The sequence below is a fragment of the Littorina saxatilis genome, linkage group LG11 (genome assembly GCF_037325665.1).
Source record: "Littorina saxatilis isolate snail1 linkage group LG11, US_GU_Lsax_2.0, whole genome shotgun sequence".
Taxonomy (NCBI): Eukaryota; Metazoa; Mollusca; class Gastropoda; order Littorinimorpha; family Littorinidae; genus Littorina; species Littorina saxatilis.
In genome coordinates this window covers 11822529-11844528 of record NC_090255.1, presented here as the reverse complement: position 1 = coordinate 11844528, position 22000 = coordinate 11822529, and the positions used below count along the sequence as shown (strand labels likewise).

The window sequence follows — 22000 nt, the reverse complement described above, 5'->3', positions numbered from 1 at the left end:
TGGTGGTCACAGGCTTGTGCGGGGAACCATTGGTTATACACTTGGTAAAACTGCTCTCGCAGTTCAGGACGAACCACCTCTTCTAACGTTGAAGCGCTAAGCGCCATGTATAGAGAATCTGTATCCATTTCCAAAAGCTGGTAGTCGGCTCTGGACACAAACTTATCTAGAAAATCAAAATGAAACTCCAACATGCGTAGTTTAGCGTACTGGTAAACAAAGTAACCAATCTGAGAGGGGAGTGACCAGTTGATTTTTTTTAACCATCTCTACTTCAGTGACAGAATCTGTTACTTCTGTTAGTTTTTGAAAACGACCATTGTTGATCAGTTTTGAGGCCTTATCAGACAAAACGTAATGAATATCACGATGGTTGGCCACGTTAGTTAAGGTTTTCCCGTAGACTGAGTTACCGAGCAGTTTGAAAGTTTCAGCTAAGATAGTTTTTGATGAGTCTTGGTCTCCTGCTCGTCTTGCGTTTGAAACGCTGTCACCAAACTGACGGAAACAGGTTTTGGGTTGATACTCTACGATCAGCGTGATGTTTTAACAATCAACCCGTGTTGCACGTACCAAAACAAGAGGGGTGTAGCTAGCAGAATTTGTTCACCGTGGTAACTCCCTACAAGTGTACGGCGTGGTTGGGATAAAAGCTTGTGTTTTTTCAGCGTAGTCTTTCATAAAATCTCCGATCTGTTCTCAGCTGACAGACTCATTTTTGAAAATAGGCTGCATTTCACTGAAATGTTCTTTTAGATGATCAGGTACATAAATATCACACTATATCAACCCGATTGAATCCATAACCCACTCCAACCATTCCCGAGCTAGCTGACCGTAGGGATCTGTTTTTGTTTTTTTTCCGCTTTAAAAGCGTTTTCTTTTCTACGAATGACAGGGTGCTCTGTGGGCATGTCTTGCATGAGTGCAGCTAAATACAGCGCATTTGCATCAAATCCCTGAACAGCCTGTACCGGTTTGTCCTGATTACCACGAATGTGTGTTTTGTCTTTTTCGTGGTATCTGTGAAAGACAATAGACGGATCCTCGACAATGTTCTTTCGCAAAAGTGCTTGAACGTCTTTTTGTTTTTTGTTAAAAAGTGAAAAGTAGGTATCTGAAGACAACGTGTCAAACAGACACTTCAGTGTCACACCGGGGGACAGAAATAATACCGTCTTTCAGCAAATCAACTCGCAGACTAGCGTACATACTAATCTGATGCTGCAAAGCAACCAGAAACGGCCCTGTGTCTAGGTTGTTGTACCACACCAAAAAAAAGCCTTCAAAGTCGTCATTTTGTTTTCAGTCCACACACGCTGACAAAAAGCGTACTCTGTATCAGAAATATTTGAGTTTTTGAGCTTACTAAAAAAAGCTGCATGGGGTGGGAGTTCTCTTTCGTCTAGTGTACTTAGACTAGTGACGTATTCATAGCAGAAAAAACCCTTTTGCTCTTCGACACCGAACGCCTAGAGGTACTTGGAATAACTAAAACCTGGCGCAAGAAAATTGTTGATGTCGAGAAACCGAAGTTTGTCTGTACAAAGACACATATATTGATTGTTACGTTTAACAACAAACTTGAAAGGAGGTCTTTTAGGGCTCTTCTTTTTTCCCTCTGTTCGATAGGAAAGTCAGACAAAGGCGTGACATAAAAACTGGAAGACATGATGTTGTGAATGTCCTATTGTTGGTTGTTTGTGCTGTCTAATGGTTTATGTGGGTGTTATAAGGTACATTTACATCGAACACGAACTGTTCTACAGTCAGTCATACCTAATGTTAGGTTAGAGACTGTTCACACCTGAGTATTGCACCACAGAGATGCAAGACCTTACATGTTAGAACATATTGATTGATCAGCACCTAAAAATAGAAACGCGTAGTTAGACACTAGTGTGATGCGGTCAAAAAGGGGGTATAAAAAAAAAAGTTCTTCTGGTGTTTACACCTGAGTATTGCACCACAGAGACGCAAGACCTTACATGTTAGACCATGTTGATTGGTCAGCATCTAAAAATAGAATCGCGTAGTAAGACACAGGTGTGATGCGGGTATAAAAAAAAAGTTCTTCTGGGTGCTTACCCCCGAGTATTGCACCACAGAGACGCAAGACCTAAACATGTTAGAACTTGTTGGTTGTTCATTTGGTCACTGATTTCACCGAGAAAAGAAAGAAAGTCCTGCTTTGACAACTCAGGCGTGGTCGTTGTAAGACAGAGTGGTTATTGACTGAGGCATGAAAGAAAGACAAGTCACCCGACTCTTTGTTTTTGAGAAGAAAGGAGTGAGAAAAATTGCTTTTGAAGCGTTTTGTTTTGCTCATGGAACAGATCAAGAAGCGACTCGTACCAATCAGGGAAATCAGAACAAGGGTTCCTCTTAAAAGAGAAAATGTGGCGCTTTTTTTACACACACTAATCGTGTAAGATATATAGAAGAATTACAACACCTGGTACACGCGTATAACCATTCGTTTCACAGAAGTATAAAAACAGCACCTGTTAAAGTTTGTCTCGCTAACAAAGAAACAGAACAAACGTAAGTTTTGTACGAACAACCCCCCAATGAAAACACCCAAAGGTAGGCTACAGGTTGGTGATCGTGTGAGACTAAGTAAAACACGACGACTCTTTAAAAAAGATTATTTACCTGCGTGAACAGAAGAATTATTTACAGTTAGCAATGTGTTGAAAACAACTCCAGTGACCTATAAGCTGAAAGACGCTCACGCAGAAGAACTACAAGGTAGTTTGTTTTTTTACAAAGAAGAACTACAAAAAGTAGGAGAGAAAAAAATGTATCGTATTGACAAAGTACTAAAAGAACGACTTGGTAAGGGAGGAAAAAAAGAGTATTTAGTGCATTGGTTTGGGTACCCAACGTCATTTTCTTTCTTTCTTTATTTGGTGTTTAACGTCGTTTTCAAACGTTCAAGGTTATATCGCGACAGGGAATGGGGGGGAAATGGGATAGAGCCACTTAATTGTTAATTGTTTCTTGTTCACAAAACCCAACGTCATTTGACACATGGATCTCAGCTGATAGTCTTAGACAGTATTCAGAGTAGTTATGGCTGAGGACGCCTTGTCTGCTGAAGATACAACTGTTGCTACTAACGTATTAGAAGAGACAACTACTGATACCAAGAGATTCTCTTGCTTGTGGTGTGTTTTTGGTTATCGCGCCCCTCGTAGTAAGATTGTATTTTTGTAAAACATTTTTTTTGTTTTTTTTGGTTTTTTTTTGGTTTTGTTGATCAGATTTTTCTAATTTATATTGTAGTAGGTGTGTCTCTGTTTAATTTGACAAACTGGTGGGAATGTCCGGTCCACTGTTTGAACAAGGTTTTTGTGGGTTTTTGCAAAGAATGAGGCAAGGGTCCTTTGTGCAAAGCAAGACAGCGAAAGAGACACAGACCGTCAGTATAAGGAAAATGATGATGCTCGTCTTTTTGTAACTTGTGCAAGAACTGTGTGTTTGTGATGTAGTTAGGTAGACTACCGCAGACTCATCCGATAGGAAAGTCAGACAAAGGCGTGACATAGAAACTGGAAGACATGATGGTGTGAACAGAATACCGAGAGTTTGGGCGTTCGAGTCTAACTTGTTCTAGAATGTCATGGTCACTGATTTCACCGAGAAAAGAAAGAAAGTCCTGGTTTGAGTTGATCAGGTGTGGTCGTTGAAAAACAGAGTGGTTATTGACTGATGCATGAAAGAAAGACAAGTCAGTCATGGAACAGATCAGGGGGAAATCAGAACAAGGGTTCCTCTTAAAAGAGAAAATGTGGCGCTTTTTTACACACACTAATCGTGTAAGATTTGTAGAAGAATTACAACACCTGGTACACGTGTATAACCATTCGTTTCACAGAAGTATAAAACCAACACCTATTAAAGTTTGCCTCGCTAACAAAGAAACAGTTTGGTAAGTTTTGTACGGACAACCCCCAAAGAAAAACACCCAAAGGTAGGCTACAGGTTGATGATCGTGTGAGACTAAGTAAAACACGGCGACTCTTTAAAAAAGGTTATTTACCTGCGTGAACAGAAGAATTATTTACAGTTAGCAGTGTGTTGAAAACAACTCCAGTGACCGATAAGCTGAAAGACGCTAACGCAGAATAACTACAAGGTAGTTTTTTTTACAAAGAAGAACTACAAAGCGTAGGAGAGAAAGAAATGTATCGTATTGACAAAATTTTAATGTGATGAGCCACGGATTAACCCTGCTTACCTAACGGTGGTTACACACGCCTCTTTGTTTGTCAGAAAAACAAAACTAAATCCAGCTGTAAGTCTTGTTCACGCAAAAGCCCTGGAGAGGTCCACAGCCAAATACCCTCTAAAATGAGTAGTTATGAAATCTTACGGGATCCCGCGTGGAAACCATAGTGCTGTTTTATACAATTTGTTTCTCAGGCAGCCACCAACACGCGTTGTAGTAGGACTAGTAGAGAGCGCTGCGTTTAACGGTAGCTACACAAAAAAAACATTCAACTTTTAAAACCCACAACTTGAATTTTCTCTGCCTCTATGTTGCTGGAAAACAAGCCCCTGCAAAACCACTAACACCAGACTTTTGAAAACAGACAGTATGTGGGAAGTTTCTTTAGTTTGACCGCAGGAACAGGAGTGGGTGTTGGTGACGTCGGTAACAGATTTGTCTATGAATACTACTGTGGGAGTTTGCGTCTGGAACTAAAAGTTTAGTGCACCCCTGGTAGAGCCTGTTCACGTTATTGTGTATGCAGAAATGGCCTCGTTGCTAGAAAATGATCGGAGTAGGTAGGGTATCACTGATTTTACATCATGAATGGACTAGAGATCTCTCGCCTACTGTTAAGACACCCCGTGGCAAGACGGCTGTTTATGGGTGTTTACACCAGAGACCAACTTCCTTCTGAGATAAATTTACTTCACCCCTCGTCTTACGTCATAAACACAGACCCAGCACATAAGGTTGGGTCTCATTGGGTTGGTGTGTATTATGATGGTCAGGGGAATATTGAATATTTTGATAGTTTTGGTTTTAAACCGAATCACAAAGACATTGAAGGTGTTTGTTTTTTATGCGTCATTGGTTTGTGTTCTAAAACCAACGAACAGGTATTACAGGGGATGTTAAGTTCTACTTGTGGTTTGTTTGCAATGTATTTCATCATCAAAAAGAGTCAAGGTACAAGGCTCCGTGACATAATTTCTATTTTTTAACCCCCAAAACCCTGTTGTAAATGACCGTAAGTTCATAGCACTTTTTTAGAGATGTGTTAACGCAACAAGTCTAAAGCTGTTGTTGTAAAAAATAGTAACTGATGTCATAGTGTAAGGAGGTTATATATAAAGATGTTGTTGGCTAATTTTTTTTTACTAAATTCCCTGATCGAGCCACAAGACAACACCGCCTACTCTACACTACAGTCTACAAAGACAGTCTCCTAGTGGTAAAAGTTGTTTAACACTTTTGTTGTTGTTGTTGCTGAGAACGACAAAAGAGATGTTTGACGAGAAAGAGCCTCTGTTTAGCTCACCGCTACCCGAACCTGATATGTTTCCTTGGTTTTCACCAAGGAAACAGAAAGAACAGACGCGTGCGACCAAGTCAAAGAGGGGTGGTCTTGGCCAGTAAAGAATTTACTCGCCTGATCAAAGTCCGAGAAAGACTGTTGAAGCGACTTAAAACACAAACAGAAGTTGTAGCTATAGAAGTTAAAAAAAAAACACCAGACGTGTCAGAAGAGTCCAGAACAAAAAGAAGAAACACCAGCAGACGAACTACCTCACACACCTGTCAAATACTCGGAGAGCAGCAATCTGTTTGAAAACTGCTACCAGGAACCGGCTGGTGTGTCTACCTTCAACGACCTCGGTTACTATAACCCAACATTGTTAAATACGAAAGTCGCCCCACGTCAAGTTATGGGAGCGCCCCTTAAAAAGAGAAAATGTGTCGCTTTTTTACACACACTAATCGTGTAAGATATGTAGAAGAATTACAACACCTGGTACACGCGTATAACCATTCGTTTCACAGAAGTATAAAACAGCACCTGTTAAAGTTTGCCTCGCTAATAAAGAAACAGTTTGGTAAGTTTTGTACGGACAACCCCAAAAGAAAACACCCAAAGGTAGGCTACAGGTTGGTGATCGTGTGAGACTAAGTAAAACACGGTGACTCTTTAAAAAAGGTTATTTACCTGCGTGGTCAGAAGAATTATTTACAGTTAGCAGTGAGTTGAAAACAACTCCAGTGACCGATAAGCTGAAAGACGCTCACGCAGAAGAACTACAAGGTAGTTTTTTTTTTACAAAGAAGAACTACAAAAAGTAGGAGAGAAAGAAATGTATTGTATTGACAAAGTTTTAATGTGATGACCCACGGACTAAACCCTGCTTACCTAACGGTGATTACACACACCTCTTTGTTTGTCAGAAAATCAAAACTAAATCCAGCTGTAAGTCTTGCTCACACAAAAACCCTAGAGAGCTCCACAGCCAAATACCCTCTAAAAAGAGTAGTTATGAAATCTTACGGGATCCCGCGTGGAAACCTTAGTGCTGTTTTAGACAACTTGTTTCTCAGGTAGCTACCAACACGCGTTGTAGTAGGACTGGGAGAAAGCGCTGCGTTTAACGGTAGCTACACCAAAAAGCCATTCAACTTTTAAAACCCACAACTTGAATTTTCTCTGCCTCTATGTTGATGGAAAACAAGTCCCTGCAAAACCACTAACACCAGACTTTGAAAACAGACAGTATGTGGGAAGCTTCTTTAGTTTGACCACAGGAACAGGGGTGGGTGTTGGTGACGTCGGTAACATAATTGTCTATGAAGACTACCCCGGAGGCTATACGCTGTATGTATTTGACCTGTCACCGTCAATGTTGGGTGGAGATCAGATTGAGCTGATGCGCTGTGGGAGTTTGCGTCTGGAACTAAAGTTTAGTGCACCCCTGACAGAGCCTGTTCACGTTATTGTGTATGCAGAAATGGACTCGTTGCTAGAAATTGATCGGAGTAGGCAGGTTATCACTGATTTTACATCATGAATGGTCTAGAGATCTCTCGCCTACTGTTAAGACACCCCTTGGCAAGACGGCCGTTTATGGGTGTTTACACCAGAGACCAACTTCCTTCTGAGATAAATTTACTTCACCCCTCGTCTTACGTCATAAACACAGACCCAGCACATAAGGCTGGGTCTCATTGGGTTGGTGTGTATTATGATGGTCAGGTGAATATTGAATATTTTGATAGTTTTGGTTTTAAACCGAATCACAAAGACATTGAAAGTGTTTTTTTATTTGTTTTTTTTTATGCGTCATTGGTTTGTGTTCTAAAACCAACGAACAGGTATTACAGGGGATGTTAAGTTCTACTTGTGGTTTGTTTGCAATGTATTTCATCATCAAAAAGAGTCAAGATACAAGACTCCGTGACATCATTTCTATTTTTAACCCCCAAAACCCTGGTGTAAATGACCGTAAGCTCATAGCACTTTTTTCAAAGATGCGTTAACACAACAAGTCTAAAGCTGTTGTTGTAAAAAATAGTAACTGATGTCATAGTGTAAGGAGGTTATGTATAAAGATGGTGTTGTCTAATTGTTTTTTACTAAATCCCCTGAGCGAACCACAAGACAACACCACCTACTCTACACTACAGTCTACAAAGACAGTCTCCTAGAGGTAAAAGTTGTTTAACACTTTTGTTGTTGTTGTTGTTGAGAACGACAAAAGAGATGTTTGACGAGGAAGAGTCTCTGTTTAGCTCACCGCTACCCGAACCTGATATGTTTCCTTTGGGACGAACCATTTTCGCGAGTGTCAGAACGTGGTGAAAACTTGTGAAAATCCACATCAGACATTACACCAACCAAGGAAACAGAAAAAACAGACGCGTGCGACCAAGTCAAAGAGGGGTGGTCTTGGCCAGTAAAGAATTTACTCGCCTGATCAAAAGTCCGAGAAAGGCTGTTGAAGCGACTTAAAACACAAACAGAAGTTGTAGCTAGAGAAGTTAAAAAAAAACCACCAGACGTGTCAGAAGAGCCCAGAACAAAAAGAAGAAACACCAGCAGACGAACTACCTCACACACCTGTCAAATACTCGGAGAGCAGCAATCTGTTTGAAAACTGCTACCAGGAACCGGCTGGTATGTCTACCTTCAACGACCTCGGTTACTATAACCCAACATTGTTAAAATACGAAAGTCGCCCCACGTCAAGTTATTGGAGCGCACCTTAAAAGAGAAAATGTGGCGCTTTTTTACACACACTAATCGTGTAAGATATGCAGAAGAATTACAACACCTGGTACACGCGTATAACGCGTACACATTCGTTTCACAGAAGTATAAAACAGCACCTGTTAAAGTTTGCCTCGCTAACAAAGAAACAGAACAAACGTAAGTTTTGTACGAACAACCCCCCAATGAAAACACCCAAAGGTAGGCTACAGGTTGGTGATCGTGTGAGACTAAGTAAAACACGGTGACTCTTTAAAAAAGGTTATTTACCTGCGTGAACAGAAGAATTATTTACAGTTAGCAGTGTGTTGAAAACAATTCCAGTGACCTATAAGCTGAAAGACGCTCACGCAGAAGAACTACAAGGTAGTTTTTACAAAGAAGAACTACAAAAAGTAGGAGAGAAAAAAAAAATGTATCGTATTGACAAAGTACTAAAAGAACGACTTGGTAAGGGAGAAAAAAAAAAGAGTCTTTAGTGCCTTGCTTTGGGTATCCAACGTCATTTGACACATGGCTCTCAGCTGGTAGCCTTAGACAGTATTCAGAGTAGTTATGTGTGAGGCTGTCTTGTCTGCTGAAGATACGACTGTTGATACTAACGTCTTAGAAGAGCCAACAACTGATACCAAGAGCTTCTGTGTGTGTGTGTGTGTGTGTGTGTGTGTGTGTGTGTGTGTGTGTGTGTGTGTGTGTGTGTGTGTGTGTGTGTGTGTGTGTGTGTGTGTGTGTGTGTTTGCACTTACATTTTTTTTTCACCACACATATAACCCTACCTCTTACATAGCCTATCAACAACGAAGAAAAAAAAATAAAAAAATAAAACAGTCATTATAACAACAACAACACCAACACTAGTCAGTGGGTTAGTTACGAAGGTTCGCTGTTTTATCTAGATGCCGTACACTGCTGTCTAGTGCAATTAAATGGGTTTCTCTGCGGTTGGTGGAGCCCTCTCTCTTTTATGGCGCTAATAACTATCAGAGGTGTCAGGATAAGGCGATAAAAATGGTACCCCTACTCTTTGCGGAGCCCCCTCGCCGATAAAACCACCAGAGGTGGCCAGCAGTTAGAGAAGTTTAATAGGAGGTGGTTTGCCTACCCCGAGGGTTGATTAGGGTTTAATGCTTAGATTAGTGCTAGACAAATGATGTGGGGTGGGTGGAGGAGTTAGCTCGACTGGTGAGGCGGGAGAGATGAGAGCTGATGTACAAAAATATAAAAAAGCTTTAACAACTAGACTCAGATAGCTACCTGTTGGTTTTATGTAGGTGTTATAAACACCGCAGGTACATTTACAACAACAAATGGTGTTTAACGTCGTTTTCAACCACGAAGGTTATATCGCGACGAAGGTACATTTACACCGAACACGAATTGTACCACAGGCAGTCATACAGAATGTTAGGTTAGAGGTTGCTCACATAGTTTGTTTTTTTTTACAAAGAAGAACTACAAAAAGTAGGAGAGAAAGAAATGTATCGTATTGACAAAGTACTAAAAGAACGACTTGGTAAGGGAGGAAAAAAAGAGTATTTAGTACATTGGTTTGGGTACCCAACGTCATTTTCTTTCTTTCTTTATTTGGTGTTTAACGTCGTTTTCAAACGTTCAAGGTTATATCGCGACAGGGAATGGGGGGGAAATGGGGTAGAGCCACTTAATTGTTAATTGTTTCTTTTTCACAAAACCCAACGTCATTTGACACATGGATCTCAGCTGATAGTCTTAGACAGTATTCAGAGTAGTTATGGCTGAGGACGCCTTGTCTGCTGAAGATACAACTGTTGCTACTAACGTATTAGAAGAGACAACTACTGATACCAAGAGATTCTCTTGCTTGTGGTGTGTTTTTGGTTATCGCGCCCCTTGTAGTGAGCTTGTATTTTTGTAAAACATTTTTTTTTTTTTTTGTTTTTTTTTTTTTTGTTGTTGATCAGATTTTTCTAATTTATATTGTAGTAGGTGTGTCTCTGTTTAATTTGACAAACTGGTGGGAATGTCCGGTCCACTGTTTGAACAAGGTTTTTGTGGGTTTTTGCAAAGAATGAGGCAAGGGTCCTTTGTGCAAAGCAAGACAGCGAAAGAGACACAGACCGTCAGTATAAGGAAAATGATGATGCTCGTCTTTTTGTAACTTGTGCAAGAACTGTGTGTTTGTGATGTAGTTAGGTAGACTACCACAGACTCATCCGATAGGAAAGTCAGACAAAGGCGTGACATAGAAACTGGAAGACATGATGGTGTGAACAGAATACCGAGAGTTTGGGCGTTCGAGTCTAACTTGTTCTAGAATGTCATGGTCACTGATTTCACCGCGAAAAAGAAAGAAAGTCCTGGTTTGAGTTGATCAGGCGTGGTCGTTGAAAAACAGAGTGGTTATTGACTGATGTATGAAAGAAAGACAAGTCAGTCATGGAACAGATCAGGGGGAAATCAGAACAAGGGTTCCTCTTAAAAGAGAAAATGTGGCGCTTTTTTACACACACTAATCGTGTAAGATTTGTAGAAGAATTACAACACCTGGTACACGCGTATAACCATTCGTTTCACAGAAGTATAAAACCAACACCTATTAAAGTTTGCCTCGCTAACAAAGAAACAGTTTGGTAAGTTTTGTACGGACAACCCCCAAAGAAAAACACCCAAAGGTAGGCTACAGGTTGATGATCGTGTGAGACTAAGTAAAACACGGCGACTCTTTAAAAAAGGTTATTTACCTGCGTGAACAGAAGAATTATTTACAGTTAGCAGTGTGTTGAAAACAACTCCAGTGACCGATAAGCTGAAAGACGCTAACGCAGAATAACTACAAGGTAGTTTTTTTTACAAAGAAGAACTACAAAGCGTAGGAGAGAAAGAAATGTATCGTATTGACAAAATTTTAATGTGATGAGCCACGGATTAACCCTGCTTACCTAACGGTGGTTACACACGCCTCTTTGTTTGTCAGAAAAACAAAACTAAATCCAGCTGTAAGGCTTGCTCACGTAAAAACCCTGGAGAGGTCCACAGCCAAATACCATCTAAAAAGAGTAGTTATAAAATCTTACGGGATCCCGCGTGGAAACCTCAGTGCTGTTTAGACAATTTGTTTCTCAGTCAGCTACCAACACGCGTTGTAGTAGGACTGGGATCGGAGAAAGCGCTGCATTTAACGATAGCTACACCAAAAATCCATTCAACTTTAAAACTCACAACTTGAATTTCCTCTGTCTCTATGTTACTGGAAAACAAGTCTCTGCAAAACCACTAACACCCGATTTTGAAAACAGACAGTATGTGGGGAGTTTCTTTAGTTTGACCACAGGAACAGGGGTGGGTGTTAGTGACGCTGGTAACGGAATTGCCTATGAAGACTATCCCGGAGGTTATACGCTGTATGTATTCGACTTGTCACCGTCAATGTTGGATGGAGATCAGCTTGAGTTGGTGCGCTGTGGGGGGTTTGCGTCTGGAACTAAAGTTTAGTGTACCCCTGGTAGAGCCTGTTCGCGTTATTGTGTATACAGAAATGGCTTCCATCTGTTTGAAAACTGCTACCAGGAACCGGTTGGTATGTCTACCTTCAACGACCTCGGTAACTATAACCCAACATTGTAAAATACAAAAGTCACCCCACATCAAGTTATGGGAGTCCTTAAGACAAACAACCAAACTAGGACCTGGCTTTTTAAAAAAAACATCTAAAGTAGACAAGTGTAAAACAACAAGACGGTGTTGAATACAAAAAAAAAATTATCATTGACAATCATGTTTTGGCTTTTTGTTTTAATGTATGTGTATGCAAAATGTTAATTTTTTTGGTTTTTAATACTCAAAAGACTGTTGTCACTTTTTATAATAAAATGATCATATTGAAAAGTTAATAACTATGTGTCTGTATAATTCTTGAAGGCTACCGTGAGCAGTTTTATGTGTTTTGTTACTCTTTACGTCTGACTTTTTAGTGCCTTCTTGTTTGGAAGTACTTGTGTAAACGTGCGCATATATGTGTGTGTGTGTGTGTGTGTGTGGGTGTGTGTGTGTGTGTGTGTGTGTGTGTGTGTGTGTGTGTGTGTGTGTGTGTGTGTGTGTGTGTGTGATCGGAGGTGTGTGAGTGTGTGTGTGTGTGTGTGTGTGTGTGTGTGTGTGTGTGTGTGTGTGTGTTTGCACTTACATTTTATTCCCACCACACATATAACCCTACCTCTTACATAGTCTATCAACAACAAAATAACAAAAACAAAATAACACCTATGTGGCTATGACATACCCTATCAAAACCTTGTGCGTGAACCCCCCTGCCGGCAATCAAACACAGAGGGAGGGTCAATTACTGTCAATAGAAAGGAGGCGGCTCAGTAACCCAGCCGCGTTAAGCACCAATAAAAAAAGGCCGGGGGGGGGCAGTAATCCTGTCATTACCCCAGCTGGAGTGGTCATTAGTACCGAGCAACAGGTACAGGCACATGAAATCACATGACAAAATATAAAACTCAATAAACCGTTTATCCGCAATATCTCTTTATCACTACTTAAACACAGGCACCTTAACCTATAACTTTATGCTGGGCCATACCCTTGCGCATTGCGCATTGCGCAAAAAAATGGGGGCCGGTCCGTGCGCGAATACTACTACTGATGTTCCCCTTTTCAGAGTATTGATTTTCTTATCATCGCTAAAACGTACCTCATAGATTGTGTGGCAGTCAATCATTTACACCAATCCTTGAAAAGTTCGTATTTGGCGCTGCAACTATTGCTGTTACTTACACATATAGTACACTAGCTGCTACTGCTCCTGATGCCACTAAAACTGCGTTTGGTACTGCTGCCACTACTGCTGCCACTCATGCTGCTACTGCTGCTGCTGCTGTCGGTGCTACTACTGCTGCTACTACAACTAGCTACTACTACTGCAACTACTATTACTGCAACTATTATTATTACTACTACTACTACTACTACTACTACTACTACTACTTCCATCACCACCACCACCACCACCACTGCTAGTATTACTTCTGCAAAACAAACGTTACCACTGATCAAACTAATATTAAAGGTTTCTGCATTCGTCACTTCTGTTACTACTTCTGCTACGACCACAACAACAACACCAACATCAACAGAAACAAACACAACGACGACGACGACTACTTCCACTACTTCTACTACTACTACTACTACTAAAACAACAACAACAACAGCAAATACTACTACCAGTACTACTACTACTATCACTTCTACTGTTGCTGCTGCCGCTAAACGAAAGTGTCCACCATTCACACATATTTGTGAAATATCCACATTAAGAACTTATGTCTCACGCTTTCTTTCGTTGCCACTGCTAACGCGGGGCGGGGACGTAGCTCAGTTGGTAGCGCGCTGGCTTTGTAGCCAGGTGGTCGCTATCAGCGTAGGTTCAATCCCCACGTTCGGCGAGAGATTTATTTCTCGGAGTCAACTTTGTGCAGACTCTCTTCGGTGTCCGAACACCCCCGTGTGCACACATGCGCACGAAAAAGATCCCACGTTCACAGCGAAAGTCTCAGGGCTTGGAAAACACGAAGACACGCATGCATCATCTCTCGTCTCTGATTATCATGATCGTATTTCGATACTTTGACGAGACAAACCCAATGCTGGTGTGTCGAAGAAGACAGCCACAGCGGGCTTGTTCGAATCAAAGTATCACACCATATCTTCAGCGTATTACCAATACCTGTCCCAATATAGACCAGTTGGTCTGAGAGGACGTTAAACCCTAATAGTCAGACTACTAAAGCAAACGTGTGCAAGATTGTATGTTACACGCTTTGGAGCATGGCAAGAACGGAGCCAAGGTCGCAATCGTCCCTCCAAAAGCCCTAAAATGCACACATGGCTGTCATTTCTCCCGCTTTAACTCATTTCTTTTCTTTAAGAATTCTTCAACACTGAGAATACTGCAATCGCCATCCACGACGACAGTACTGTTACCATAGGCGAGTTTAGCTGCCATTGGAAAGTGGCTCGCTCATGGGGCCTGTCAGTCTAAATTATGAAGGACAGAGTTGTGTATAGAGAAGACAAAGAGAGCGTAAAGAACAAACTATTCGCGCATTCTGAAGTGGCTAGTCTTGTCAAAGCTTGAGTACGTAAGTAGAGGTTACACGCCGAGTCTCAGTGATTATTAAAAATAATGGTCGAAGTTAGCGGATCATGAAAAATGCGAGCTTTAGCGAGCTTTTTCATGACCGCGAACTGAGACCATTATTTTTTATAATCACTGAGACGAGGTGTGTAACCTCTTTATTCCTCCTTTCTTCAGTTATTCAAAGAAAAGAGGAGGTTTTTTGCGAAAGTTTGATCGAATCCTATTCACTCAACCAGTCAACCTGCGCAGGCGATCGATTAATGCGCGGTTGTATAGTTCCGTGCAAATCATTCCATTCTGTTAACACATCTTGTCAGTTTTCCTATTTTGGACTAAAATCAAGTACACAGATAATCATGCTGTTATTCTGCTGTGGCGGCAAAGGCAGATATTGTGTGTTCTGTATATGTTTTGGTATCGCTTAGGATAATGTTCTTTCGTCAAATGGGACTAGCAGACGAACTTTTGCACCCGTGTTCCAACGTTAAAAACTGTATGAAGTTCAGTTTTCTGGGGAAAATAGTGTATGAAACCGCTTTATGTTGTTTAAATTGATGAGATGTGTGCATTTGGTTGCGTGTGATCTGTTTATTAAATGAAATATTGTTGAAAACTGACCGTCGGATTGCAGTCTGTTGTCGAAGAAACTGAGTGAAAAGAAGGGGAACTACTCTTGTCGCCAGACAAAGTATGAGTTACTTGCCTTGCGGGAAATTGCTTGTGATGAACGTTTGAGCACGGCAAATCTAGATTCAGAAAACAACCGAACTCATGGATTGTATATGAAGATTCATGTGTTCAGGCTTGTAGTTGTTAATTTAAATGCGGTATGTTTGTATTGTTTGCTCCAGAGATGTATACTTCGTACGTTAGAGCGTTCGGAACTTTTCAGTCGCAAAAAGTAGTACCGAAACAGAACAACTTCTCAACCCATTGCACTATCGAGGATTCAGGCTGTTGCTGGGTCGTTATTTGTTTGGTTGCTGGGTCATTATCGAAAAATAACTACCCCTACAAGTTTACAGAGGTAAAGAAGCAGAGGGGGGAATAAAACGTGTTTGTACTCTCCTCTGTTAAAGCTGTGAGACACAAATGCTATTCCGACTTGGTCGTTTGACAGAGTTTTCTTCCGCACTCGATAAGTTGATGCCTAACTCAGCCTAACGGCTTTGTTGGACATCAAAGTAATCTCGTGTGGAAGAAAACGTCTGTCATACGACCAAGTCGGAATAGCAGGTACTATTACATACTACTTCTGCTGCGGCTTCCCCTACAGTAGCATACAGGGCAGTAGGGGTAAACACCACTACAATTAACGTCAAGTCTAAAGAAAGGTAAGAGTTAATGAATAAATCACCACACATTCCCATATCCCACCATTCTGAACATATAATCAGATATATAAAATTATTTAACGTACTTGCACCGATGGTTAAAAAGTTGTCATCAGGAATTTGCGTCATACTGTATCTCAATGCGTCATTCTCAGGGTCTGTTGCGTTCACCTGGTAGACAATCCTGCCGACTAGCGTATTTGAACTGGCATTAATAGGCGTTGTGGTCACTACAGAAACAGAACAACACAGTCTTAACCATTTCACAAGACTGAATTTGCGTAGATGTCCCAGCTGTACTGTTTGAATGGCGCAAGACAGAACACGATATTGTGAGCATATCTGTGAAAAAAATTATGTTTTGTATGCAGTAGTTTTGTTGTGTTCAATTCTACACACACACACACACACACACACACACACACACACACACACACACACACACACACACACACACACACACACACACGTACACACACGTACGCACACAAACACACACACACACGCACACAAACACACACACGAACGCACAAACGCACGCACGCACACACATGCACACGCACACACGCACGCACACACGCAAACACACATACACGCACTTACAAACACAAACACAACAACAACAACAACAACAACAACAACAACAACAACAACAACAACAACAACAACAACAATCAGAATAGGTCAGAAAAAAACCCAGGCATGGACACGGACAGAATCAGACAAACAAACAAATCACCAGAAAGTGTACACAGGCTAAACCAAGGTCTAAAAACAGCGATACTTACCTGTTGGATATTCAGGAATAAGTGGTTGTTGGTTAGGCAATATATCCACTTCTAGGTTGGCCGAGGCTGTCTCTCCATTCCCACCACTCGACGTTACGCAAAAAATCTGCAGCGTGTAACTTTTCACCTTGTCGTACTTCAGCGAAGAAGTGGCCTTGGCGGTTCCCAAGAAGTAGGCTTTGTAACCATGATCTGTTCCTGTGTTCACACACATCGAACAAAAACCAGTTTAAAAGTTTGATTGCCAAGTTTGGCTGTCTTAGATAAGTGTCTTTAATACACATAGGCACGAACTAATGAAAGTGTGTTGAATTGCTCCAACGTGCTTCAATGCCATATTTTCCTCAATATAATTAGTTTGCATACAGTGCGAGCAGCTCGTTTGTCTGTCTGTTGGGTTATCTGCCTTCAGTCGTCTGTTTGTCCGCCTTTCAGTCTGTCTGTAAGTATACCAGTCTGTCAACCTCTACTTTGTCTGTGTTAATTATACATATAAGCGTGTGTTTACAAGTGCATCAGTGTGTCAATGACTGCATGGATATTATTTTCCGCACACACACTCTCTCCACATTTTAGCTTCGCTTACAGTACAGCATGCACCATTTGGTTTAAACAAATGTTCTTCGGTAAACGTAGGGTGACATAATATTACAACAGAGTCACTTGGTACAACAAGTGCAAACTATACTCATATCAATAGAGTCACTTGGTACAACAAAGACCAACTATACTTATATCAACAGAGTCACTTGGTACAACAAAGACCAACTATACTTATATCAACAGAGTCACTTGGTACAACAAAGGCCAACTATACTCATATCAACAGACGATTTTCGGAAATAACTCCGTCGGGTTTGTATGAGTTGTGAAAGAGTGAATACCCTTGCTTTTTTCTCTGACTAATAAAGTCACACGTGTTTCCGACACACCTCTCGCTATTGATTGGTCCCTCCAATGTTTGTCCGAGTAAAAATCAAGGGTATTCACTCTTTCACAAACCATACAAACCCGACAGAATTATTTTTGGATTTTGTCTATTTCGGCCGTTCAATAACGTGCAGACAGGAATCGCTTGATATAGTTTTTCTCCAGATACAAATAATAAATCTCCCTTACGGTTAATAGCAAAACAAAATAAAGAATTTAGCTAATAAAGCCACACTCCTTACCGTGTGAACAGTTCGGTTCAATATCTCAGATCTGACCAGGATTGTTTAATGGGATAAGAACATCCCTCCACTTGGTCACATACCACAACATAACAACCTGGACCCTTTCTGTGATAAGTTGGATTTTTTTTCAACATGGTTTTATTTCTTTTTGGTACATATATAACACGACAACAACATCAGACATCAACATCAAATAACATCAGACATACAAGACTATGCCATATGCATCTTAAAAAATTAAAAAATTTAAAAACAACAGGAAAACAATAACACGTACAATTACATAGCCCATATTCAACAATAAGTTGGAATTTGTGCATGAATTAATTTAATAAAAAACACTTATAACAGTGCGCAGTCAGAGTGTGGAGTTTTGGTATGTGACCAAGTGGAAGAAGGGTCTTAGCCCATGTAAAGCCTGGCAAGTTGTGAGATTGTGAGCCGGACAGATTTCCCGATAACAATTAAGTGTGCCGCCACTGTACCATTTTGTGAAGGAAATATCCAGACATCAAAGACTCCGTCAACTTGTCCTGTACGGTTCAAGTTGCAGCGACAACCGGTGACAGTAATGTTGGAGTCATCGACGCATCGAACGATGGCAAGAGTGGTCTGTCCGTAAGTATTCTCGTGGAGTGTTGTTGAAGTACCAGTTTTCGTCGGTGTTTGAAGCTCGACACGTATACTCTAAAAGGCAAAAACAAAAAGTACTCAATAACAATAGTAATCCATAAACACAGATGCTCGGCTATATCTAAAAATGGGCCATCGGGGAAAATATTCAAGTTGTCTATGACTCGGAGGTGTGTACCTTATAATTATACCCAGTCTTATGATAATTTTTAAACAACACTGTTCAATGTTGATTCCCCACAGTCGCGTCACTTACTCACTTTGGCCCTTTGGCCCGAACGGAGCATATGGGCAATAGACACATTCTGAAAACAACTCTGTCGGGTTTGTATGACATGTGGAAGAGTGAACTACCTAGCTTTTTATTAAGACAAACAATTAACGAACCAATCACAAGCGAGGGGTGTGTCGGAAACACGTGGACAAGGAGCACGTGTGGATTTATTTTTCCCACTAAAAGCAAGGGTATGTATTGAATCTTTTACAACCCAAACGAACCCGACAGAGTTATTTCCGAACAAGGTCTGTTGGTAACGTTTCTCCATCGCTCTCTGCTCTGGGAAGTTCTTTCCGCCTATGTCCAGCTGTTGCCCTGCCTCTTTAGCTCGATCCGCTTCCGTGTCTCGCGTCCAGCTGTTTTTTGGCCACATTCGTGTAACATTGACCAATACGGGTAGTGTCAAATACGGACTCACTCCAGTCGCGTACATGATACCTGTCAACTTTTCTTAAAGGTTCATCATGTTACAATGGGGCGGGTGTCACGCACACATGCACAAAACACGCACGCAGTCTGTCATCCACGACTCAAAACAATCTTGCTCTTCCGACTACAAAACACAAGTTGACACGAACAGTAGATTAAGGACGTTTCTTACAAACAATCAATTATACATAACATAAATACACACACAACTCTCTATCTAACTATACAAATATTTCTTTCGGCAATATCCACAACGACAACAAAGATCAACCAGCATTAAAGCCCATAACAACAAAGAATAATTATTTAGAAACTTTCATACCTCTCACTTTCGCTCAGTTCACAATGACGTTATAGCTCCTGCACGTTTAGCTGTTAGGACGGGCTAAGGCTAATGTTACCGTGCTTGCGTATCCGAAATCGTTCATGAACCGGAGTCAACGAGGCCGTGGTGCGAAGCGACAGGAGTCATCGGTGACGTCGAGTCCTTGCCAGGCGAGCAGTGCCGTCGTCGAAAGTGGAGCGGCAGACATCTCCTCAGTAGTAGGCCATTTCAGAGAAGCCTCCGCATGGTGAAATACAACAACCTGGAATGGTGAACGCAAGACTTAGTTCACAGTAACAGTAACATCGCCCACCCGTCCTTATAACTTAACAACCAAGTGCAGGATTAAATGGACATTACTCTCTACTCTCACTCTCATGCATCTCGAACACACATACCAACGGACTTATACATTTAATTCTGCTAAGTATGAAGTCCAACGAATAATACCAAATTCATTCTATAAACAAAACTGTCAATCACTCTCCTTCCAACCAAAACATAGTCATTCAATAACATACCAAACCATTCCCCAAAACAAACTCACAAATTCATACCGTTCAAGTACAAAGTTACAAACACGCACGTGCACACTATACATTCCGCCATCTTGGATTGACCGGTTTTCATAAGTCAATAAACAAATCTAAACCTGAGAATAATTTAACTGTAACACACACAACATAATATTTAATGATTACATACCACATCCTGGTTGTATTGAAGTAGCCATTCATATCCCCTGCCGTTGATAACAGGTTTCCGGCATCTGCTCTACGCAAACAGACCCTACGTTCAACGAAGAACGGATTCGCTTGGAACGCAAGCTATCTTCCCTCGGCTAAAGGCAAAGAACGAATGAATAACAAGTCGCGTAAGGCGAAAATACAATATTTAGTCAAGTAGCTGTCGAACTCACAGAATGAAACTGAACGCAATGCAACGCAGCAAGACCGTATACTCGTGGTCCACCGCTCACAGCATTGGCAGTGAAATTGACAAGAAGAGAGGGGTAGTGGTTACGCTATGCTGCATAGCACGCTTTTCTGTACCTCTGTTCGTTTTAACTTTCTGAGCGTGTTTTTAATCCAAACATATCATATCTATATATTTTTGGAATCAGGAACCGACAAGGAATAAGATGAAAGTGTTTTTAAATTGATTTCGAAAAAAAAAATTTGATAATAATTTTTATATATTTAATTTTCAGAGCTTGTTTTTAATCCGAATATAACATATTTATATGTTTTTGGAATCAGCAAATGATGGAGAATAAGATAAACGTAAATTTGGATCGTTTTATAAATTTTTATTTTTTTTTACAATTTTCAGATTTTTAATGACCAAAGTCATTAATTAATTTTTAAGCCACCAAGCTGAAATGCAATACCGAACCCCGGGCTTCGTCGAAGAGTACTTGACCAAAATTTCAACCAATTTGGTTGAAAAATGAGGGCGTGACAGTGCCGCCTCAACTTTCACGAAAAGCCGGATATGACGTCATCAAAGACATTTATCAAAAAAATGAAAAAAACGTTCGGGGATTTCATACCCAGGAACTCTCATGTCAAATTTCATAAAGATCGGTCCAGTAGTTTAGTCTGAATCGCTCTACACACACACACAGACACACACACAGACACACGCACATACACCACGACCCTCGTTTCGATTCCCCCTCGATGTTAAAATATTTAGTCAAAACTTGACTAAATATAAAAAGGAGTATCTACGAGCTCGAATTTAGCTCTGAGTTCACCTTACAAAATACAAGTAAAAAACACGTGAAATACCTGAGCACGAGCTCCACGAGACACCTGCAGTTAACCAGCGTCTACCTATGACAGGCGAAATAGAGGAACACAGGCGCTCCAAAACAATACCTTTAACACCACAGCATAAAAGTATGCTAATATTAAAGCCGCTTGTGACAGCGGGGATATAGCTCAGTTGGTAGCGCGCTGGATTTGTATTCAGTTGGCCGCTGTCAGCGTGAGTTCGATCCCAGGTTCGGCGGAAATTTATTTCACAGAGTCAACTTTGTGTGCAGACTCTCTTCGGTGTCCGAACCTCCCCCCGTGTACACTACATTGGGTGTGCACGTTAAAGATCCCACGATTGACAAAAGGGTCTTTCCTGGCAAAATTGCTTAGGCACAGTTAATAATTGTCTACCTATACCCGTGTGACTTGGAATAATAGGCCGTGAAGGGTAAATATGCGCCGAAATGGCTGCAATCTACTGGCCGTATAAAATTTCATCTCACACGGCATCACTGCAGAGCGCCTAGAACTGTACCCACGGAATATGCGCGATATAAGACTCATTGATTGATTGATTGATTGAATCCATTTTGACTGATTTATACTCCCACCATCAAAAGAGAAAAACAATTCATTGAACAAATCGATGGCATACCGATTACAAACCGATTTACAAACAGATGCAAAAAAAATAAAAAAAATGAAAATACAGTAGTCCCTTCCATTTCCGGCCCTTTCGTGGGCGTGAACCTGCCCGGAGCGGCCAGCTTTCCCATGACTAATGAGTTTTCCTTCTATAATTGACTCTCAATGGCCGTTAACCTGTCTGACGCGGTCAACGGTCACTGATTTTTGCCCTAAGGTGCCCCTCTTACTCGACAGGAGCGGCCAGCCACTTGT

The 22000-nt window shown here is 41.0% G+C and overlaps 1 protein-coding gene across 2 annotated transcripts in view; it reads right to left on the bottom strand.

Moving 5' to 3' along the window:
* Positions 1–22000, bottom strand: part of LOC138979757 (cadherin-99C-like) — a 40624-nt gene that overhangs the window by 17064 nt on the left and 1560 nt on the right. For both annotated transcript variants that reach the window (XM_070352495.1, XM_070352496.1), the window contains 3 exons: positions 18159–18360; positions 16499–16696; positions 15797–15940 (listed from right to left, as the gene is read on the bottom strand). In XM_070352495.1, coding sequence (XP_070208596.1) covers positions 15797–15940; positions 16499–16696; positions 18159–18360 — 544 coding nt within the window. The remainder of the gene's footprint in view (positions 1–15796; positions 15941–16498; positions 16697–18158; positions 18361–22000) is intronic.